This window comes from Haliaeetus albicilla, chromosome Z, assembly GCF_947461875.1.
Source record: "Haliaeetus albicilla chromosome Z, bHalAlb1.1, whole genome shotgun sequence".
NCBI classification, from domain to species: Eukaryota; Metazoa; Chordata; class Aves; order Accipitriformes; family Accipitridae; genus Haliaeetus; species Haliaeetus albicilla.
In genome coordinates this window covers 19,722,212-19,739,825 of record NC_091516.1, presented here as the reverse complement: position 1 = coordinate 19,739,825, position 17,614 = coordinate 19,722,212, and the positions used below count along the sequence as shown (strand labels likewise).

At 37.2% G+C, this 17,614-nt stretch overlaps 1 protein-coding gene across 26 annotated transcripts in view; it reads left to right on the top strand.

The window, feature by feature from the left end:
- Positions 1 to 17,614, top strand: part of PTPRD (protein tyrosine phosphatase receptor type D) — a 1,298,969-nt gene that overhangs the window by 1,193,081 nt on the left and 88,274 nt on the right. For 15 of the 26 annotated variants that reach the window (XM_069776173.1, XM_069776168.1, XM_069776161.1 and 12 more), the window contains 3 exons: positions 6,059 to 6,268; positions 10,510 to 10,670; positions 16,081 to 16,095. In XM_069776173.1, the coding sequence (XP_069632274.1) occupies positions 6,059 to 6,268; positions 10,510 to 10,670; positions 16,081 to 16,095 (386 nt within the window). The remainder of the gene's footprint in view (positions 1 to 6,058; positions 6,269 to 10,509; positions 10,671 to 16,080; positions 16,096 to 17,614) is intronic. The other 11 variants (XM_069776170.1, XM_069776169.1, XM_069776180.1 and 8 more) reach the window with 2 other exon arrangements.

The following is a 17,614-nucleotide window of genomic DNA, read 5'->3' as shown; positions in this document are numbered from 1 at the left end:
TTTGCACTGCAGTTTAACATCTGACCTTCTTGTGGTGTTTTTACCAGATTCTCACATACTGTAATGCTTCTGGTTAGAAAACTTTTACAGTAGTCTCCATCCTGCTGACAGTTTGTGCTCAGAAATAAATGACTAAAGTAGGAAAGAGCAACATTGTGTCATCATTTGACACTATGAAGGATATTAATCCAAAGAGTGGAAGTACTTTCATTTTAGGAATAAGCCAAATAATACTAGAAATCAATTAATTATGTTATTGATATAATAATAATTCCAGGAAGTATAGTGTCAGCATTCAGTCCTGTCCTCTCTTTTACTGAAGGACAATATAGCTCATGTGAACTTTTCTTTCTTCTTTCAATCTGTAAATTTTGAATAATGCTAATATTTATCATTGTAAAGCTCATTTGAGAGCCCCATATGAAAGCCGTGTACAAAAGACAAGTGGTGTGGGTGGTGTTACTATTGTTATTGTTGTATCTGCCTAGGATTTTAGATATCATTCAGATGCTATGGTAATTTGTACCTGTGATATCTCTGCAATTCAAAGACCAGAGATCAAAGTCAGTTTCTTTACTCCTGATTTTGTGATCTTTTGACTGGATCCTGTCTATCTTCCTATTTTCTTTTGGTGGATTCAAGGGTTTTATGTCACAGAGATGCTTCACCGTATGCTTCCCCATAATACAATCACTGGAAACAAGTGATCATCTGTGAGCAATCACAAGGCTTTTTTTCCCCCTCCCATTGACAAAATGGATACCAATTTCAATGTTTGCACAAAATGTAAGGAAAATAAAGATCTTCACCAAACTAACACTGCTGTAGAAAGCTTCCAAGATATAAACAGAGGTCTTTCAGTCTTTAGTCTGTGTTCTGATCAGAAAAGGCAAAGAAGAATACATACGCAACAGGAGAATCCTTAATCAGAAGATTAAATAAAAACTGTTCAAAGGAAGGCATGGTTTTCGTTACTGCTGACTGACTGAAGCCGGTGTTTCCTCTTCACAAGTTTCATTTATGTGATCATCTCATTTGATTGAATTGTAGTGATGACTTGCTTTGATCTATTAACGTCTTCCCTTTAAAAGAACTTGGACTGTAAATGCCATCAGCTCATGATCATAGTCCTAGGTGACATCAAATATGGTTAAACAGTAAAACTGTGACAGCAAGATCCATACACTAATGGAAAACTGATTTAATATTACCACCCACTTTTAACATCCAAAGATCATAGTCACATTCAGCAGCGTTAAGAGATTAAAGGACAGGTGCCAGATGACATCAAACTTTTTGGCAATTAAATTCTACGGGTCCTGCTGATTCCCATAACAAAGGGTCATTTTAATCATCCTGCAAGATGTGGTGCATTAATCTGTATAACAGATTGATAAAGAGCATTTATTAATTCAGAAATATTTGGGTCAGGATGGGTTGTTTCCCACTTCTACTGATATAATTGAGACCACATTGTAGAATTAATGGTGGAAAAAATAAGATATGCATTGACTGGAAAATGAAAATTATTTCTGATAAAGAACTAAATCCCTTGATAGATCTTTTACAATTGCCACCAACACATATAGTAAGTACTGAGTGGCAAAAAAAACAAAAGCAGGCAGCAACTGTATTTCATGCTAATTTCATCCAGTTTCTATTACTTAAAAGACTGTTTTTCTTCCAGCTTTAGAAAATATATGCATATTGTTACTAGCTGTACTACTCCTGACAAACATGTGAAAGCAATGACACAATAAATAAATTTGGAAAAAAAACCCACAAAAACTAACCACACTACTCTCTGAGCAAATAGTTCCTGATGGTGAAGTGAAGATACTTCTGCATATCCTTTTTTAGTGTAGTCTCAGATATCGCTAGTATGAGAAATGGTTGGGAATAGATTTTTCAAAGGGGTATGTTCCAAATACTTTGCTTAGATTGTCAGAAAGAAAGCATTTGCTGAAAACACTACACTGGAGTGTTAATGCCAGTACATAACTGACCAGTCCAAAAGACTCTCCAGCCTCCTTGTAGTTACCTAATCTTTCTGGTTTCTTGAATCTCACTTCTGAAAGAAACTAAGAGAGATACAGAATCTTAAAAGAGCACACAATGGACTAGATATTGTGTATCAGAAAATAATAGTTATTAGAGATACAATCCTTTTTTATTAACTCAAAATTTCTTTTGATTTTTAATATCATGGGATCTAGTGACTTTAAATAGATGTAATGCAAATAAATGAAATATAAACAAAATATTATGATTTGCAGTAAGTATTACCTAGTGGGATTACTTTAGATTTGTACGCAATAAAGCCTAAAGAAAAGCCTGCATGTTAATTCTTAATTCAGTAATTTTATGGAAATCCTGGTGTAAAGTACAACAGGAGATAAATGTGCAAGTAATGATATTTGGCAACAACCCCATTTATATATGAAACATGAATGAGGCCAGAGGTTCACCTGAGGTCTACTCCATCATGTGTAATCAATGTCACAGGCAAAATTTTTATCTACACACAAACACACCTAAGTTTAGCTGGCCTTAGGTGATGAATAACCGCCTTTGGAAAAGTTGAACACATTTTGTTTGACTCAGGCTAATTAACTTTTACCATTCATAGCCAAAACTCAGTTTCTGATCACTTCACCCACTGTAATACAGTACTTCAACAATGCAATCTGTTAAATATATGCATTTTATGTTACTAATTCAAATGCAAGAATTAATTAAGATCAAACATTTTTCTTCCCTTTTCAGTCTCAATCTAATTTTGATTGTAGTACTCTTGCATTATTTTGACATTTTATTATGAGTTATTTACAATCTAAATTGTAAACAAGGTGTAATCTGGAAACATATGACAAATAATTTATCTGAGGTAGCCACACAAATAACTTTAAATTCCAGAGGAAACTGTACCCAGAAATGAAAATGTCATTTATCTTCAGGGTTGGCTCAAGCCATGCACCTCTCCTCGTACTGCAGTACTTACAGGTCCTGACTTCCAGTTAATATACATATCACATTATTACCTTAGTGTTTCATCAGACTTCAGGATAGTCAGTGCTCAGCCCTCTGCATAGCTATTACTATCTTTATAAAAGATGGCTTCGTATAGATACAAACTTTTCACAAAGTGCTTCCCTCAGCAGATCTTATAAGGGCTGAAGCAACCTGGAACAAACTTCGATTAGTCTCTGCCTCATGTTCTGCAGTCAGTAACTCTACCCAGGGCATAGGAAGCTGCCAACAGATGTGAGAGTCACCTTCAGTAAAGTGACTAAATAGAAAGCTTAATACTACAGTTCTTTACTGCCCTCATTTTTGTATCATGCAAATTTACTCTAGCTGCTCATTAAACAGTTTAGGAAGAATGAAAGAGAAATACGGACTGCTGATTGTAATAGAGTCTTTGAGTAATGAATAATGATTTCTAGTCTCAAATTATGGCCAGTTCTTTTTTGCTCAGGGGATCTATTGCAGTGTACTAGCTTTTGTGTTGGAGCATGGAAACTGATAGAGTTAAATGCATGTAAAATCTCTGCAACAGAGAACAGACTCAGCCTTAGAGCTGGAAAACAGTTGACTGCGTAGGTCTTTGATGGGGTAACATCCAAATGCCCTCAGTGCAAAGGAAGTTTGGATCCAAATAGTACAGGTTGCTTCCTTGTCTGTCTGTAGCCTGTGTGTGAAATGTGTACTTCAATGAGAGGGGATGTTAAAGTAATCAGTATTAAAAACTTCTGTCTCAGCAGCAGAGTGAATAGTAGATTGTTTTACATGCATTGGAATTGTTAACTGTGTAATTGCAAAATACAAGATCCCATGTGGGGAAGACAACACGATGTGCTAGCTAAGCTGAGGCCTAACACTGAAGGACAGGCTGAAGCAAGAGAGAGCTTCCCTGACTAAACATGTTCTTTAAAATGAAAATATATACTAAAGATTAGAGTTTACTCTCTTTTTTTATTGTTCTCTATCTAGCTCTGGAGATTTGTGTCCTACCAAAGACGTTTGTGCCAATGTATTGTATTAGCACTGTTTGTGTGCTGAAAAGCCTAAACCAGCTCTGTGACCTTCGAAAAATGTATGATTGCAGTATGAGACTACAGGACATTGAATAAGCTTCATAGGTGAAAAATGAGGGGGAACCATACAGAGGCCTTAGGAATCATCACTTATCACCCAGGAAAAGTTCAGGCTCCTTGTAGTCAAATCAGATTAATATTAGTTGTATGCCAGTAATAGAAAAAAAGTGATAAAAGATACTGAATGAGCATTTTTCTGATTTAATAAGTAATTAATCAATGGATTATACCAGCTGAACTTAAGTTCCTTCATTAGTTAGTATATGTTTTACAAGTTTGAGCCTAGCATCTAATCTTGTCGTAAATGTGCTGATGTAAATTTTAGCTTTATTCTTCAGAAGAAATATTTTATGAAACAAGGAAAAGCTATATCAGAAAACCCTCTGATGTGAGGGTTGTGTATATTAGGGTGGTAGATACTATTTTGTAGTCTAGCAGTATAAAAGTCGTCTTAGGATTCATAGGTCCTGTTATTGATTTCTATCACGAATCTATGGTGTAGTGTTGTACAAGCCATGAAGAATACAACTTTTGGTCCTTTTGAACAAGTAAAATGGAAGTAAATTTTGGGTTTGGGATGTAAGATATGTTTACAAATCACTCATATAAACCCTTCTGCACTTCATTTACTGTTTGTGAAGTACATTGGAAAGTGCTCTTTTTCCCTGAAATGTTAAGGAGTTTAATATTGCCAGAGTGCTTGGTAGTCCTCATGTTAAAGAAACAAAAAAAAAAGTTACTCATCACTACTTAGTATTGAGTTGTTTGTATTTCAGAGTTATCAGAAAAAGTTAAAAATAGTTATTATAAATTGATTTTAAAAAATTAGGATTCTTTTTCAATTTTGTGGGGTTTATTCCTCGTTTTTAAATAATTACATCGTATGACTTACTAAGTTTTGTTGTATCAAACAGGAGGTAAGAAGATACCTTGCAAGTTCATAGGGAGGCAGAAAATATTATTATGCATTAGGGAAGTGATTGTTCCCTTGTACTTGGCACTGATGAGGCCGCACCTCAAACACTGTGTTCAGTTTTGGGCCCCTCACAAGGAGACATTGAGGTGCTGGAACGTGTCCAAAGAAGGGCAACAAAGCTGGTGAGGGGCCTGGAGCACAAGTCTTATGAGGAGTGGCTGAGGGAACTGGGATTGTTTAGCCTGGAGAAAAGGAGACTCAGGGGAGACCTTACCACTCTCTACAACAACCTGAAAGGAGATTGTAGCGAGGTGGGTGTCGGTCTCTTCTCCCAAGTAGCAAATGATAGGACAAGAGGAAATGGCCTCAAGTTGCACCAGAGGAGGTTTAGATTGGATATGAGGAAAAATTTCTTCACCAAAGGGTTGTCAAGCATTGGAACAGGCTGCCCAGGGAAGTGGTTGAGTCACCATGCCTGGAGGTGTTTAAAAGACATGTAGACTTCATGCTTAGGGACATGGTTTAGTGGTGGACTTGGCAGTGTTAGGTTAGTTGGATTTGATGGTCTTAAGGGTCCTTTCCAACATAAATGATTCTATGATTGTATGCTATGACTTACTTCATATATATATACATATACATACACATATACATATATGATGTGTAATATGATTTGTGTATATATATGTCCTCAGAGAAGACATATTACTTCATTAGTTTTTTTTCTTTCCCCCAGAGACAACAATGTCAGACACTGAAAACTGTTCTAATTGTTTTATGTTTGTAGCCTGGGCAGTGCAATTGCTACCTAGTATCTTATCTTAACAAGGATGACAAGAAATTGGAAGATTTTGCAACAACTAATTTAGTGATACTGATATGCCCCATGAAACGTGGATAAATTGTATTTTTGTAGTTCCTGGTCATGCATTAAATTTTGTCATTACATTGTCAATAAGTTACATTAAAATTGTTTACAATTATCTTTCTTTTCTTGCTTTCTCTCTCTCTGTCTCCCTCTCTTTTCCCTCCCTTCATTCTAAAGCTGCTTAAGGAGATAGCTAGGAAACGCAGAAGCATTCGTCTTGGGAGGGAAGTTGAATTAAAGCCATATATTGCAGCTCACTTTGAAGTTCTTCCTACGGAGTTCACGTTGGGGGATAAGAAGCATTACGGTGGCTTTGAGAATAAGCAACTGCAGAGTGGTCAAGAATATGTCTTCTTTGTGTTGGCTGTAATGGAGCACTCAGAATCTGTAAGTTAGTTAATATTTTTCAATCCCAAAATTACCTTTCCACAATCATGAAAATAGTTTTTCGATGCTTATTTCACTCCCAAATATATATTTTTTTACAGTATTTGTCAGAGCATCTCTAAAGCAAGTGTCTTTGCTTAGTTCCAATTAATTCCTTGAACTTTTCTATTTTGCTTGCAACTTTATGTGTATATACTTCTGTGTATAACTGAAAAGTAAGAATTGCCTTCTATTAGCTGTGTTGTGATCCTTCACAAATTACATGCTCTGTTATTTGAGATCATTGACACAGGTTCTAAGCCATGAACTTCACAGCAGCATCTTTCTCAATGTATTTAAAAAAGAGTTCCTCTCTTGCCTTGGAAAGAGCCATTGAATCAGAGACATGCACAGCTACCCTCTTTAGTTACATTCATTCCCTAAGAACTTTATCAGTGAATTATTAGAAAGTTAGAAAATAATTCAATAATAAGGAAAATTCCTGAGGTGAGCTAAATAATGAGCTGTCGTTCCTCTTTATGTAATTCATCTTGTAGTTATATCCCTTTATGCTTCAGTTAATCTACTGCATGTAATACAGTTTAAAAAAAAAAAGACAGAAATAGGACTGTTGAAAGAAGTTGCAATACATATTAATATTTTAACATACATTGTGTAATATGGTATCTTTCTAATTGGTACCTAAACCTGACAGGGACATTTGCTGGCTCAACCACTTGAAACTATGGCACCAATAATCTGAATTCTAGTCAAATCTTTCCAGTGTGTAACTTTACAATTGCTTTCTTGATGTCAACAGAATTTGCCCACTTAAACACAATGAGGAAGCAGTTTCAATTTTAATACTTTTGGATACATAGCTTCATTTGAAAATAAGTGCCTCCTGGAAACTCTAACATAAATCAAATCACTGTCACTTTTTGACAGTGGTGACTTAGAGAATTCTAAAGACACTGCATCAGAAAGGTTCAAACTGGAGAAAATAGACAGCTTTTAGCTATAAAGTTAGATGGCCAAAAATCTCTGTGTCAGAAATTACCTGTACTAAAATTGATTTTTTTGATACAAAGTACAATTCCTTAATTATTTTTCTATATTAATGTCGTAGTTTAAGCCCACCTGGCAGCAAAGCACCACAAGGCTGCTTGCTCACTCCTTCCCCCTGATGGGATGAGGAGGAGAAAATATAACGAAAAGCTTGTGGGTCGAGACAAGGACAGTGAGGGATCACTCAGCAATTATTATCACAGGCGAAAACCAGACTCAACTTGGGGAATAAAACAAATCAATTTAATTTACTACCAATCAAATCAGAACAGGGATAATGAGAAGTAAAACCAAATCTTAACACACCTTCCCGCCACCCCTGCCTTCTTCCAGGGCTCAGCTTCACTCCCTATTTTCTCTACCTCCTCCCGCCATGAGGAACCAGGGGACAGGGAATGGGGGTTGGCATCAGCTCATCACACGTTGTCTCTGCTGCTCCTTCCTCCTCAGGGGGAGGACTCCTCACTCTTCCCCTGCTCCACTGTGGGGTCCTTCCCACAGGAGACAGTCCATCACAAACTGCTCCAATGTGGGTCCTTTCCATGGGCCGATCTTCAGGCACAGGCTGCTCCAGCGGGGGCTTTCCCATGCAGTCACAGCCATCTTTGGGAGCATCCCACTGCTCCGGCGTGGGCTTCTTTCTCCCCGGGCTGCACGTGGGCATCTGCTCCCCGGCTCCCCTCCATGGGCTTGGGGTGGACAGCCTGCCGCCTCACCATGGACTGCAAGGGCATCCTCTCCTCCAGCAAACCTCCTCCCCCTCCTTCCTCACTGACCTCGGTACCTGCAGAGGGGTTTCTCTCACATCCCACTCCCCTCTCTGCTGCAGGTTTCCCTTCTTAAATCTGTTCTCCCAGAGGCGCTGCCACCGTCACTGATGGGCTCGGCCTGGGCCAGAGGCGGGTCCAACTTGGAGCCAGGGAAGCTTCTAGCAGCTTCTCAGAGGAACCACCCCTGTAGCCCCTCCCCTGCTACCAAAATCCAATCACACAAACCCAAAACAATTAATTAAGGGATTGGTCATTTCATATAACCCTAAGGTTATTACTTTGTTAGACAGAAATCAGGATGAAAAAGCAGGAATAAATAGAGTTGTAAATTTTCAGCTGAAAAGGCCGGTATGGCAAAATATCTCCAGGGGCCTACCGTTGAAGATTTCAAAAGACATTACTAAGCTTACAGTATAGACAATATCTGGTTTAGCATGCCATCTGAAGCATCTATGTGATTAAGTAGCATGAAGTAGTCACAAAGAATGAAGCGTTTGTAAGGGTGAGTGAGCTTCAACTCCCAGTGCTCCAGTGTATCTGCTCTCAATATAGCTGGTTTTCTTCTAGGACTATAGATCCTACTGGTGTATGACTTGTAACTTGCAAGGAATGTTTCTCCTGATATTCAAAATATTTTTACATAAGGTTTCTCCTTTACAGAACACAGAATTTCTCCGTTGATTGGGAGAATGGAGAACATGCTTTACAAGAGGGCATGAGGAGGTCTGAATTTGTTTAACTTAGTGAAATGGAAGCTGAGGGAGCTTATGATTACAGTCTATAAATACATTAAGCATGATATCAAAAGGAAGGAATAAAACCCAATAAATTTGGCAAAATAATAATTGCCTTTAAATTAGTCATTAATACAGGTTGGTTGAAAATGAAAAGCCAAATCCTATTTATTGGAGAACAGGTAGTAAGTGCTCATACTGTTATCCCTCAGTATACTTCTATATCCCTTTCCAGACATTTTTTCTGCCTAATCCGAAGAAAGAGGCTAAATACAAAGAGTTTCTTACTGTAGCAACAGGCTTTTTTCTATCTTTTGAGAATACTGAAGCTGGGAAAAAAAATTCATTCAGCTCAGGTATTTCAGGAATGGAACATGGAGACTCCCCAGTTTCTAAACAGCAGTCACAGACTTTTGAAATGTTTGGTGCCACGTTTAGTAAAAGAGCATAATGTTAATTGGACATCATTGGCATGGGTACTAGCTCAGTACCAGCTAGTGTAAGTGCCTTAGCTTTGCCAGTCCTAATCCTATCTCTAACCTTAAACCCAGACACTGTCGTAGCCCAGAGCCCAAAACAAGGCAAATGAAGTATAAAAAACATCTCCTTTGATATCACTTGTCCTGGTTTAGGGCATCTTTCAGAATGCAGTGCAAACATGGTAAATGAAAACTAATCTCTTCTCCTTATCTTATCTATCTTAGCTGGCATTCCTGATCTACTGCTGAATCAAGTTTTTAAGTCCTTTGCAAGAGATGTAGTTCAAATGCTAGTTTAGTCCTGGTGGAGACACTCCAGCAAAGACAAGAAACAAGTACAAACTATTCTTGACTTCTGACATTACTGTAGCTCAGAGTTCTTTACATGATCCAATTTTAGCAGGCTGACTCCTCAACCTCTCCTGTCTCTAATTTTAACTCTGCACTCAGCCATAGATCAGACATCTCAGGTCAGGCCAGAATAAAAAAAAGTTATTATTTTCTTATCACAGGTCTTATCCTAGGCCAGCTGGCTTTATACCATCCACTAGGGCAGAGATTTTCAGTGGCCTCTGTTGGTTCATAATTCTAGATCCATCCATAAGAAAGGCTGAGTATTTAGCTTCCCTTCATATTCTACAGTGGCTTCCCATTTTACAGTCTTAAATTCTAGTTGTCTCCATCTTCGTAACACTCTGTTTGTCAGACAGCTTTTGACTGATCAAAATGCACCCTATTATTGCCATAGGACCCTTTTCTAGGAACCTCCTGCATTCAGTCCCCTTTATTTTTACCTGTAGTACTCTCATTCTTTCGGAATTATCCTTTCATATATTGCAGGAACAAATAGTGTTAAGCCAATATGAAACTAAAACAAAACCCAAAAATGAGTAACTGATAGGTTATATTCCTCAGCTTCCTAATACTTTCTCTCATTCTCTGCTTAAGTTGCAAACTGTTCTTTGAAGGACTGTTTTATCTTATTTGTCTGCAGATCACTGCTAATATGTGGAGCAGAAGATAACGTCAGTAATAATAACACACTGTTCAGTTTGCAAGTTTATATACTGCCTGACTTGAAGAAAAATAGCATTTTCACATTGCTCTCTTCATTGCATCATTTTCTTGTATAGATTTATTCTAGATCTAGGATAGTTAATATTTTAAATGCACTCCTTTATCATTAAGTAAGATTTGTTTTATTTGTATAGACCATGTATGCAACCAGCCCGTATTCTGATCCTGTTGTGTCGATGGATCTTGATCCCCAACCAATTACAGATGAGGAAGAAGGCTTGATTTGGGTTGTTGGACCAGTTCTTGCAGTGGTGTTTATCATCTGTATTGTTATTGCTATACTTCTTTATAAAAGGTAAGTTTACTTTTTAGTTTTCTTACCAGGTGTGTAGCTTTCTGATATATTGGCCATTTTATAAAACTGTTCCACACTACATTTTTTTGTACTGCAGTAGAAACTGTCATTGCTTTGGGGTATTTCCGGATTTATTAATGGTTTCCAGAACACTGCAGAAATTTTAGTAGGTTGACTGAAAGTTTCCAATAATTACAGGTATATGGGTACATTCTTCTGCTGATGACACTCTATTAACATTCTGCATTTAAATGTTTTTTTCCACTTTGCATACGTTTGTGAAGAAAATATCTGCTTGCATATAAATATGTATGGAATTCACACATTTGACTTTTTAAGACTTATTTTTAGATGTATAATAGTAATACATTAGGGGTTACATTCAGCTTGATGTTAAATGTGATTTTCCTCTCCACTCAAGTAATTTGAGTTTTTACTTTTGACAGTTGGCCTCAATTTGGCAGTGTATCTATATGAATTTGAAGCTCTGAACTGAGAGATTAAACAAACATTAGAAGCTGTTTTCTGCTAATCTTGCAATGAGATCACTGTCTATGACACAGATGTAGGTTTGCTATTACACAAAGGATTTCCTCTGCCTTACAACATACTGGAAGAAAACTGTATATGATGGCTGAATTTATACACAGCAGTTTGTACAGTGTAAATGAGTTCACAGGGGTCAAGATACTTAATCAAAACCAAAGCATCAAACCCACAAAGTTTATTTTAATGTTTAGATTTTTTTCCTAATACATTTTTGAAAAATACTGGTAAAGTATAATTGGGGAATACTATAAAGATGCTGTGACCTTGCCAGGGGGCGTGCACCAGGGATAATTTCATTAAATGGAGTATGTCTTCTAAAACTAATGGCTATGATGCTATCCCCTGCATATAAATATTTAGATCCTGCTACCCTGTATGCTCTTCGCACCCTAAGTGTCCCCAGTCAGATACCTCTGAAGTTGCATGTAGAAAGCTGCCTTCAGGTTTTGGAAAGAAAATTCTCCGTTCAGCAGTAAAAAAACAGTCCAGGGTTAACCTTAGCTTTGGATTCCAAATAGATATACATTTATAGAATGTTCTTTAGGCCTGTAACCATACAGCGGCACAATACACAGTCTATTGTTTGCAGATACTATGTCTCCTGAAGGTTTCTATTAGTGGCTACAATCTCAACCAGTCTAATTAATTAGCAGCCAATGAACTTCTGTGCCTATCTGTCACTTCAAAAACTGGTCATTAGAGATGTGCTAAAAGTGAAATACTTGTTTCTTCTGATTATTTTGGAGTACTAAAAGTAAAACTTCTATACTACAAAACAAATCCAAACAATGGCATATAAAGCAGATGTGTAACTGCTTCTGGAAATATTGATTACTTTTATGGAACTGTAATAACAATCTTTGATTCTATTACCAAAAAAATTATAGGCACATTCCACAAATGAGCAGGTAAAATTTGTTCATCCAGTAGTGTGAAGAGATTGTCATTCATTGAAAACGGGGGGGGTACGTTTTCCATCTGTTATTCACTACTGGTACTAGAAGTGTTCAGGCAAATATCCATATGTATTTATTTATTTTTCTATTTTCAACTATAAGCTGTAAATTGTTAAACTGCACTGATTTGGCAAATTACCTCTGAGAAATGATGACTGCAGTTTGGCCAGTCTGTGGTCCTTTGTGAACTTGTCATTTCTATAAAAAAGTAATATATCATTGGATATTTTTTTTCTAGAGTATGCAACCTGGATGCAAGCTAACAGCTAGAGTTTGATAGCTTTACTGTCTGTAGAACAGCAATAACTAGACAAGACAGTAGGGATATTTAGCATGGTGCTTTGAGAAAACAGTGACATTTAATTTCTGAGTTAACTCTGTTAAAGGGAATTACTGTGGCTACATTGGACATGGTAAAAATACACAATAAAAAGTAGGAAATGAAGAAATTCTCATGGACACAGGAAATTTTACAAGTATATGTCTAGGATATATTGGGGCATAAGTGCAACAGGTATGATGGGGGAGAAGAAAACAAAGGATAGAGGATATCTGTCTAATACATGAAAACACATGCAAAAAGTATTAAAAAGGGAAAGATGATGTTGAGGGATGTGCAGTGGGAAGAAGACGACTGGGAAATGACCATGTCTTTTGAAGTGCAGTGGGTAGTAACTCAAATAATGGTCAACTATGCTTAATTCCCTTTGTCCATAGAAGCCTTTATGAACAGACTTGGACTGCTAATCTCATGATTTACAGTATTACTTTTACATTTTAACTTCAATCATACAGAAAGGATGACTGCGGTTTCTAGAAGAATCATTTTAAGGGGAGAAGTCTTGCCTTCTGTTAAAACAGGTGCTATCACAGATAGTGTGGATAAGTTGCATGGGTTGGTGTGAAGCATATTTAACTGTCTCAAAGATTAGGTGTGCATATTTGACCCCTTTATTATTTGTTGGTCAGTTTGTATAAAGATTATTGCCTCTGCATTTACTCTTCTTAAAATCTGAAAGCAAAGGTACAGCATAGAAAGATTTTTGGATCATGTATTAGACTATACCCAAAAGCTCATTGCAGCTTAAAACTTAACAGTAATAGATGGGGAAAATACTGAAGAGTACCTTTTGTTGTCATTGGATGCAATATAATATCCAACATAATTGAAGCCTATTAATGTACTGTGTACAGAAGAGCTCACAGATTCACAGAACCAAAGGGTCACACCTCTGGAGATTGCCCCATCCCAGCCCTGCTCAGAGCATGGCTAGCAACAGCAGGTTGCTCAGAGGCATGTCCAGACAAGTTTCAGTATGTTGAAGAATGGAAACTCCACAACCTCTGGGCAACCTGTTCCAGTGTTCAACTATCCACACAGTAATTTTTTTTTTTTTTTTTTCCTGAGTTATGAATGAATTTCCTACCTTGCTGGAGTTGATGTCTTGGCAAACGGAACTGACTTGGCCAGTGACCAGTTCAGTGATACCACCCTGCAGTCATAGGGAAGGGAGACAATTATTTTGGAGCAGATCTTTAATCTATTGGACTTAAATCTAAACAATCACGTTTAGGGATCTAAGTAAATTAACTAAACATCACTTTCTTTTTGGTTGTATTCTTGCCCTCAAGAAAATATTTTTTTTGCTGGTTCAAACATGGAGTAAAATATAGAGCATAGTAAGATTTACACCCAAAATCTCAAACAAGGGCAAACACTTAGCTAGATGAAGAGATGGTGCAGGCTGTCTCCCCTAGAGGCAATGCCTAACCATTATGAGGGCTGTTTGAGTCACAGTTTATATCTCCAGGTGGTTTTGATAAAGCACTACCCTGCTGCAACCTACAGCTTAGGCAAAGCTACAGTAAATACTTTCGACTCTCTTTTGAATGTGTGATACATGTTCAGTTACACAGGATTTAGATGGTTAGGAACCCAGGTACTGAATGTTAAAGAGCTCTAGAAATTGTTCCATGTATGTCAGAAGCTGACAAACTAGAAACGGAGTGCATGTCCCCATGAAGCATCCCTTCATCCCTTTTCTTTTTTTTTTCCCCAACGTACGAATTTATGTGGCTATTCCTCCTGGTTTTTAAGAAATCACAAGTTCTCTAATTTCAACCTTTCGCTGATGAAGAGCAAAATGTTCCTCATTCTAGATCTTTCTAGAGTCAGGTTTGTTTGCGGAGCGGGTTTCCATTTACAGGGAAAAGAAATGAAAGCCATATTGACAGACTTTGTGTTGTTTATTCTCATAAAGTGCAGCTTTTTTATTTGATTCAGAAGACAACAGCCTAAGCTTGAATCTTTTGAACATAGTAAACTTTGGCACTCTGAATCATACAATCATAGAATGGTTTGGGTTGGAAGGGACCTTTAAAGGTCATGTAGTCCAACCCTTGTGCAAGGAGCGGGGACATCTTCAACTACATCAGGTTGCTCAGAGCCCTGTCCAGGCTGAGCTTGAATGTTTCCAGAGATGGGGCATCTACCACCTCTCTGGACAACCTGTTTCAGTGTCTCACCACCCTCATCGTAAAAAATTTCTTCCATATATCTAGTCTGAATCTCCCCTCCTTCAGTTTAAAACCATTAGCCCTTGTCCTATCGCTACTAAAAAGTCAGTCCCCATCTTTCTTATAAGCCCCCTTTTAAGTACTGAAAGGCCACAATAAGGTCTTCCTGAAGCCTTCTCTTCTGCAGGCTGAACAACCCCAACTCTCTCAGCCTTTCCTCATAGGAGAGGTGTTCCATCCCTCTGATCATTTTCACAGCCCTCCTCTGGACCTGCTCCAACACGATGTAGTACTCCAGATGGGGTCTCACCAGCATGGAGCAGAGGGGCAGAATCAGCTCCCTCAACCTGCTGGCCACCTGCTGAATCTTGAGCTATAAGAAGAAACATGCTTCTAAGGGAAAAAAAGTGTTAAAAGAAGCACAGAAATGAAAATGGGGGAATCTTAATTGATGATGAAGGGTTCTGTAAAGATTTTTTCATAACATGTGAGTAATCTGGTCATTGCAGACTCCAGGCTATTACAAGTTTGTAGAACCCCTGTTTATTATGATCAAGAGACAGACAGAAAGATACACAAACACCTTATTTGCAGTGTGTGTATAATAGAACCTGTTGGTGGGAGATGCTAAATTTTTTTCCTTGTTTAGCTGATCTTTACAGATCATAGATTACTACAGATCTATATAGATCACTGTAGTCTTCAAGTACATGACATTCCATGTAGATCTAAAAAGGTGTGTAATACTTTGTTGGAGAATGATTTATGCTTACCTTACTTTCCAGGGTGCTGTTAAAAATTTCTTGCCTTTTTATTACCTGGTTTTGTAAAATAGTTTTAAAAGTTTTAATTTTTTTCTTTTTTTAGTACAAGTCTTACGTATCTCATGTACTTAACCTTCTTCTTCGCTTGCCTCTCTCTCCCTCTTCTACTCCCTTTCTCCCCTTTCTCCTATGACCTCCACTTTCATCTTTCCTCTCCTCCCTCCTCTCATCTCTCGTCTCATTAGAATGTAAGGGGGAACTACATCTTAGTGAGATGTCATTTGTCAGTGTAATGTTAACATTACATTGATAGCTCAAATTAAACACCCATTCTCCATTATCTCACTGGCTAAAATTTGAGGTGGCACTGCTTTGCAGATAATGTCTAAAATACAAGTTTTTTTCCAGCAGAAGAAGGTTCACTTTGGACTTGTGTCCTCCATTTATTCTGTGATTCCCAAGCATTAGATATTTTGATGAACCGTCATTTCTTAATTTGGTTTAGTTATATATCTTTACTATAAGTCAACATTTCTTGCATCTCCTGTTGTCATGCTTACCCTGTTTGCTGCTGGTCAACTAACATTTCACCTTTTCTCCCCTCTTTGCTGCATTAAAATGGAGCAGTAAACCTGACAGGTGAGAAGTGAAAAGTAATCACCCTTCATTTAATCCAGAAAAGGAGACAAAAAGAAAAAAAGTTATGATAATTATCTAAGACAAAGCATCTGTCAATCTAAGTGAATGCAGACAGTAATCTATCAATATGAAGGCAACTGAAAGATTTGTTAATGTTGTTTACAGCACTGAAAAGTAATGTAACATATGCAGCCAAGTTTCACTGTGTTTTTGTCTCCATGAGGTACATTTTCAAGAGATGGCACAGCTATATGATGTACACATGGGTTTATTTGTGTTTTAATGAAGTTAAAACGGTAGTTCTTTGCTATAACCAAAGCTGTTGAAGGAATGCCTGGTTGTGGTTGAAGTGTTAGCTGCTCTAAATCTCCATAATGCTCCGTACACATAGACTCAGTGCTGACTTACAGTTCTACAAGTGAAAATTATATGATGATCTCGTTTATCCTTTGTAGATTTTTTTCCACCTGTCTCAAAACCATTGCATAATTTGAAAGAATTGTGATGTCTTGTATAATCTGGAAAGATACAAGAAAACCAGAATGATCCTGAGAATAATAATAAACAATAAACCATTCTATTGTCTTAGAATTATTCAAAATATTCAGATATATGATTAGAAGATATTTTAGTGCTTTTAGTAGATTAATATGATATTGTGCTGCCCAGTACTGGTGGCAGTGGAAAAAAAGGTAAATTAATCTTGTCTCTGGACAGTTCCACTGATGCCTAGACTTCAGTAGAAGGAAATACAGATAAAAATACTTCTTGAAAGCTGCACCACACACATTTGCTTAAGAAGAAATAACACTAGGGCATTGTGCTACTGTGGTAGGAGTTTGAGATAGTCAGAATCAAAAGTAGAAATGGAATTTCAACTTTCTCCATAATAATTTTTTTAAAAAGAGTAAAATGAGAAGAATCAGGTTTAAGTCTTCATTGCTTTACTAAAGAGAAGCTAATACATGTGTTAAGGTATTCACCAGAGAACAGATGGAATGTTTTTACATCAAAACACTTTTTTTTTTTTTTTCATAAAAACATATGACTAGTAATTTTCAAATAATTCCTGCAAGATGTTGCTGTTTGGATTCTTTGCATAGTCTTTGAATCTTGCTGTATGCACCTTTCTTGAATGCCACCAGGTGTTCATCATTTCAAGAACAGCAAGAAATCAGTTGGAGCATTTTTAAGAGGGGAGCTCAGTGGAATAATAACAGATTTAGCATTGTCGTATTGTAACTCAATTAGAATAAAAGAAAGAAAAAGTAAACAACAATAGTGGTAAGTTAGAGCAAATATTGGACACCTGGAAAAGATTTTGCTATCGTAAGCCTTAAAATCATCTCAGTTCTGTTTTCATGAAGTAATTTTTTGCCGCTGTTTGCATCTTCATTTTATACTACCTGAAGAATGTCAATCAGTTTGCATTTTCATTCAGAAACTCACAGAGGACTAGTCAATAAGGATTCCACTTCAAATTAAAGCATTAAATTTCCAGATTCCTGAATGAAAATGC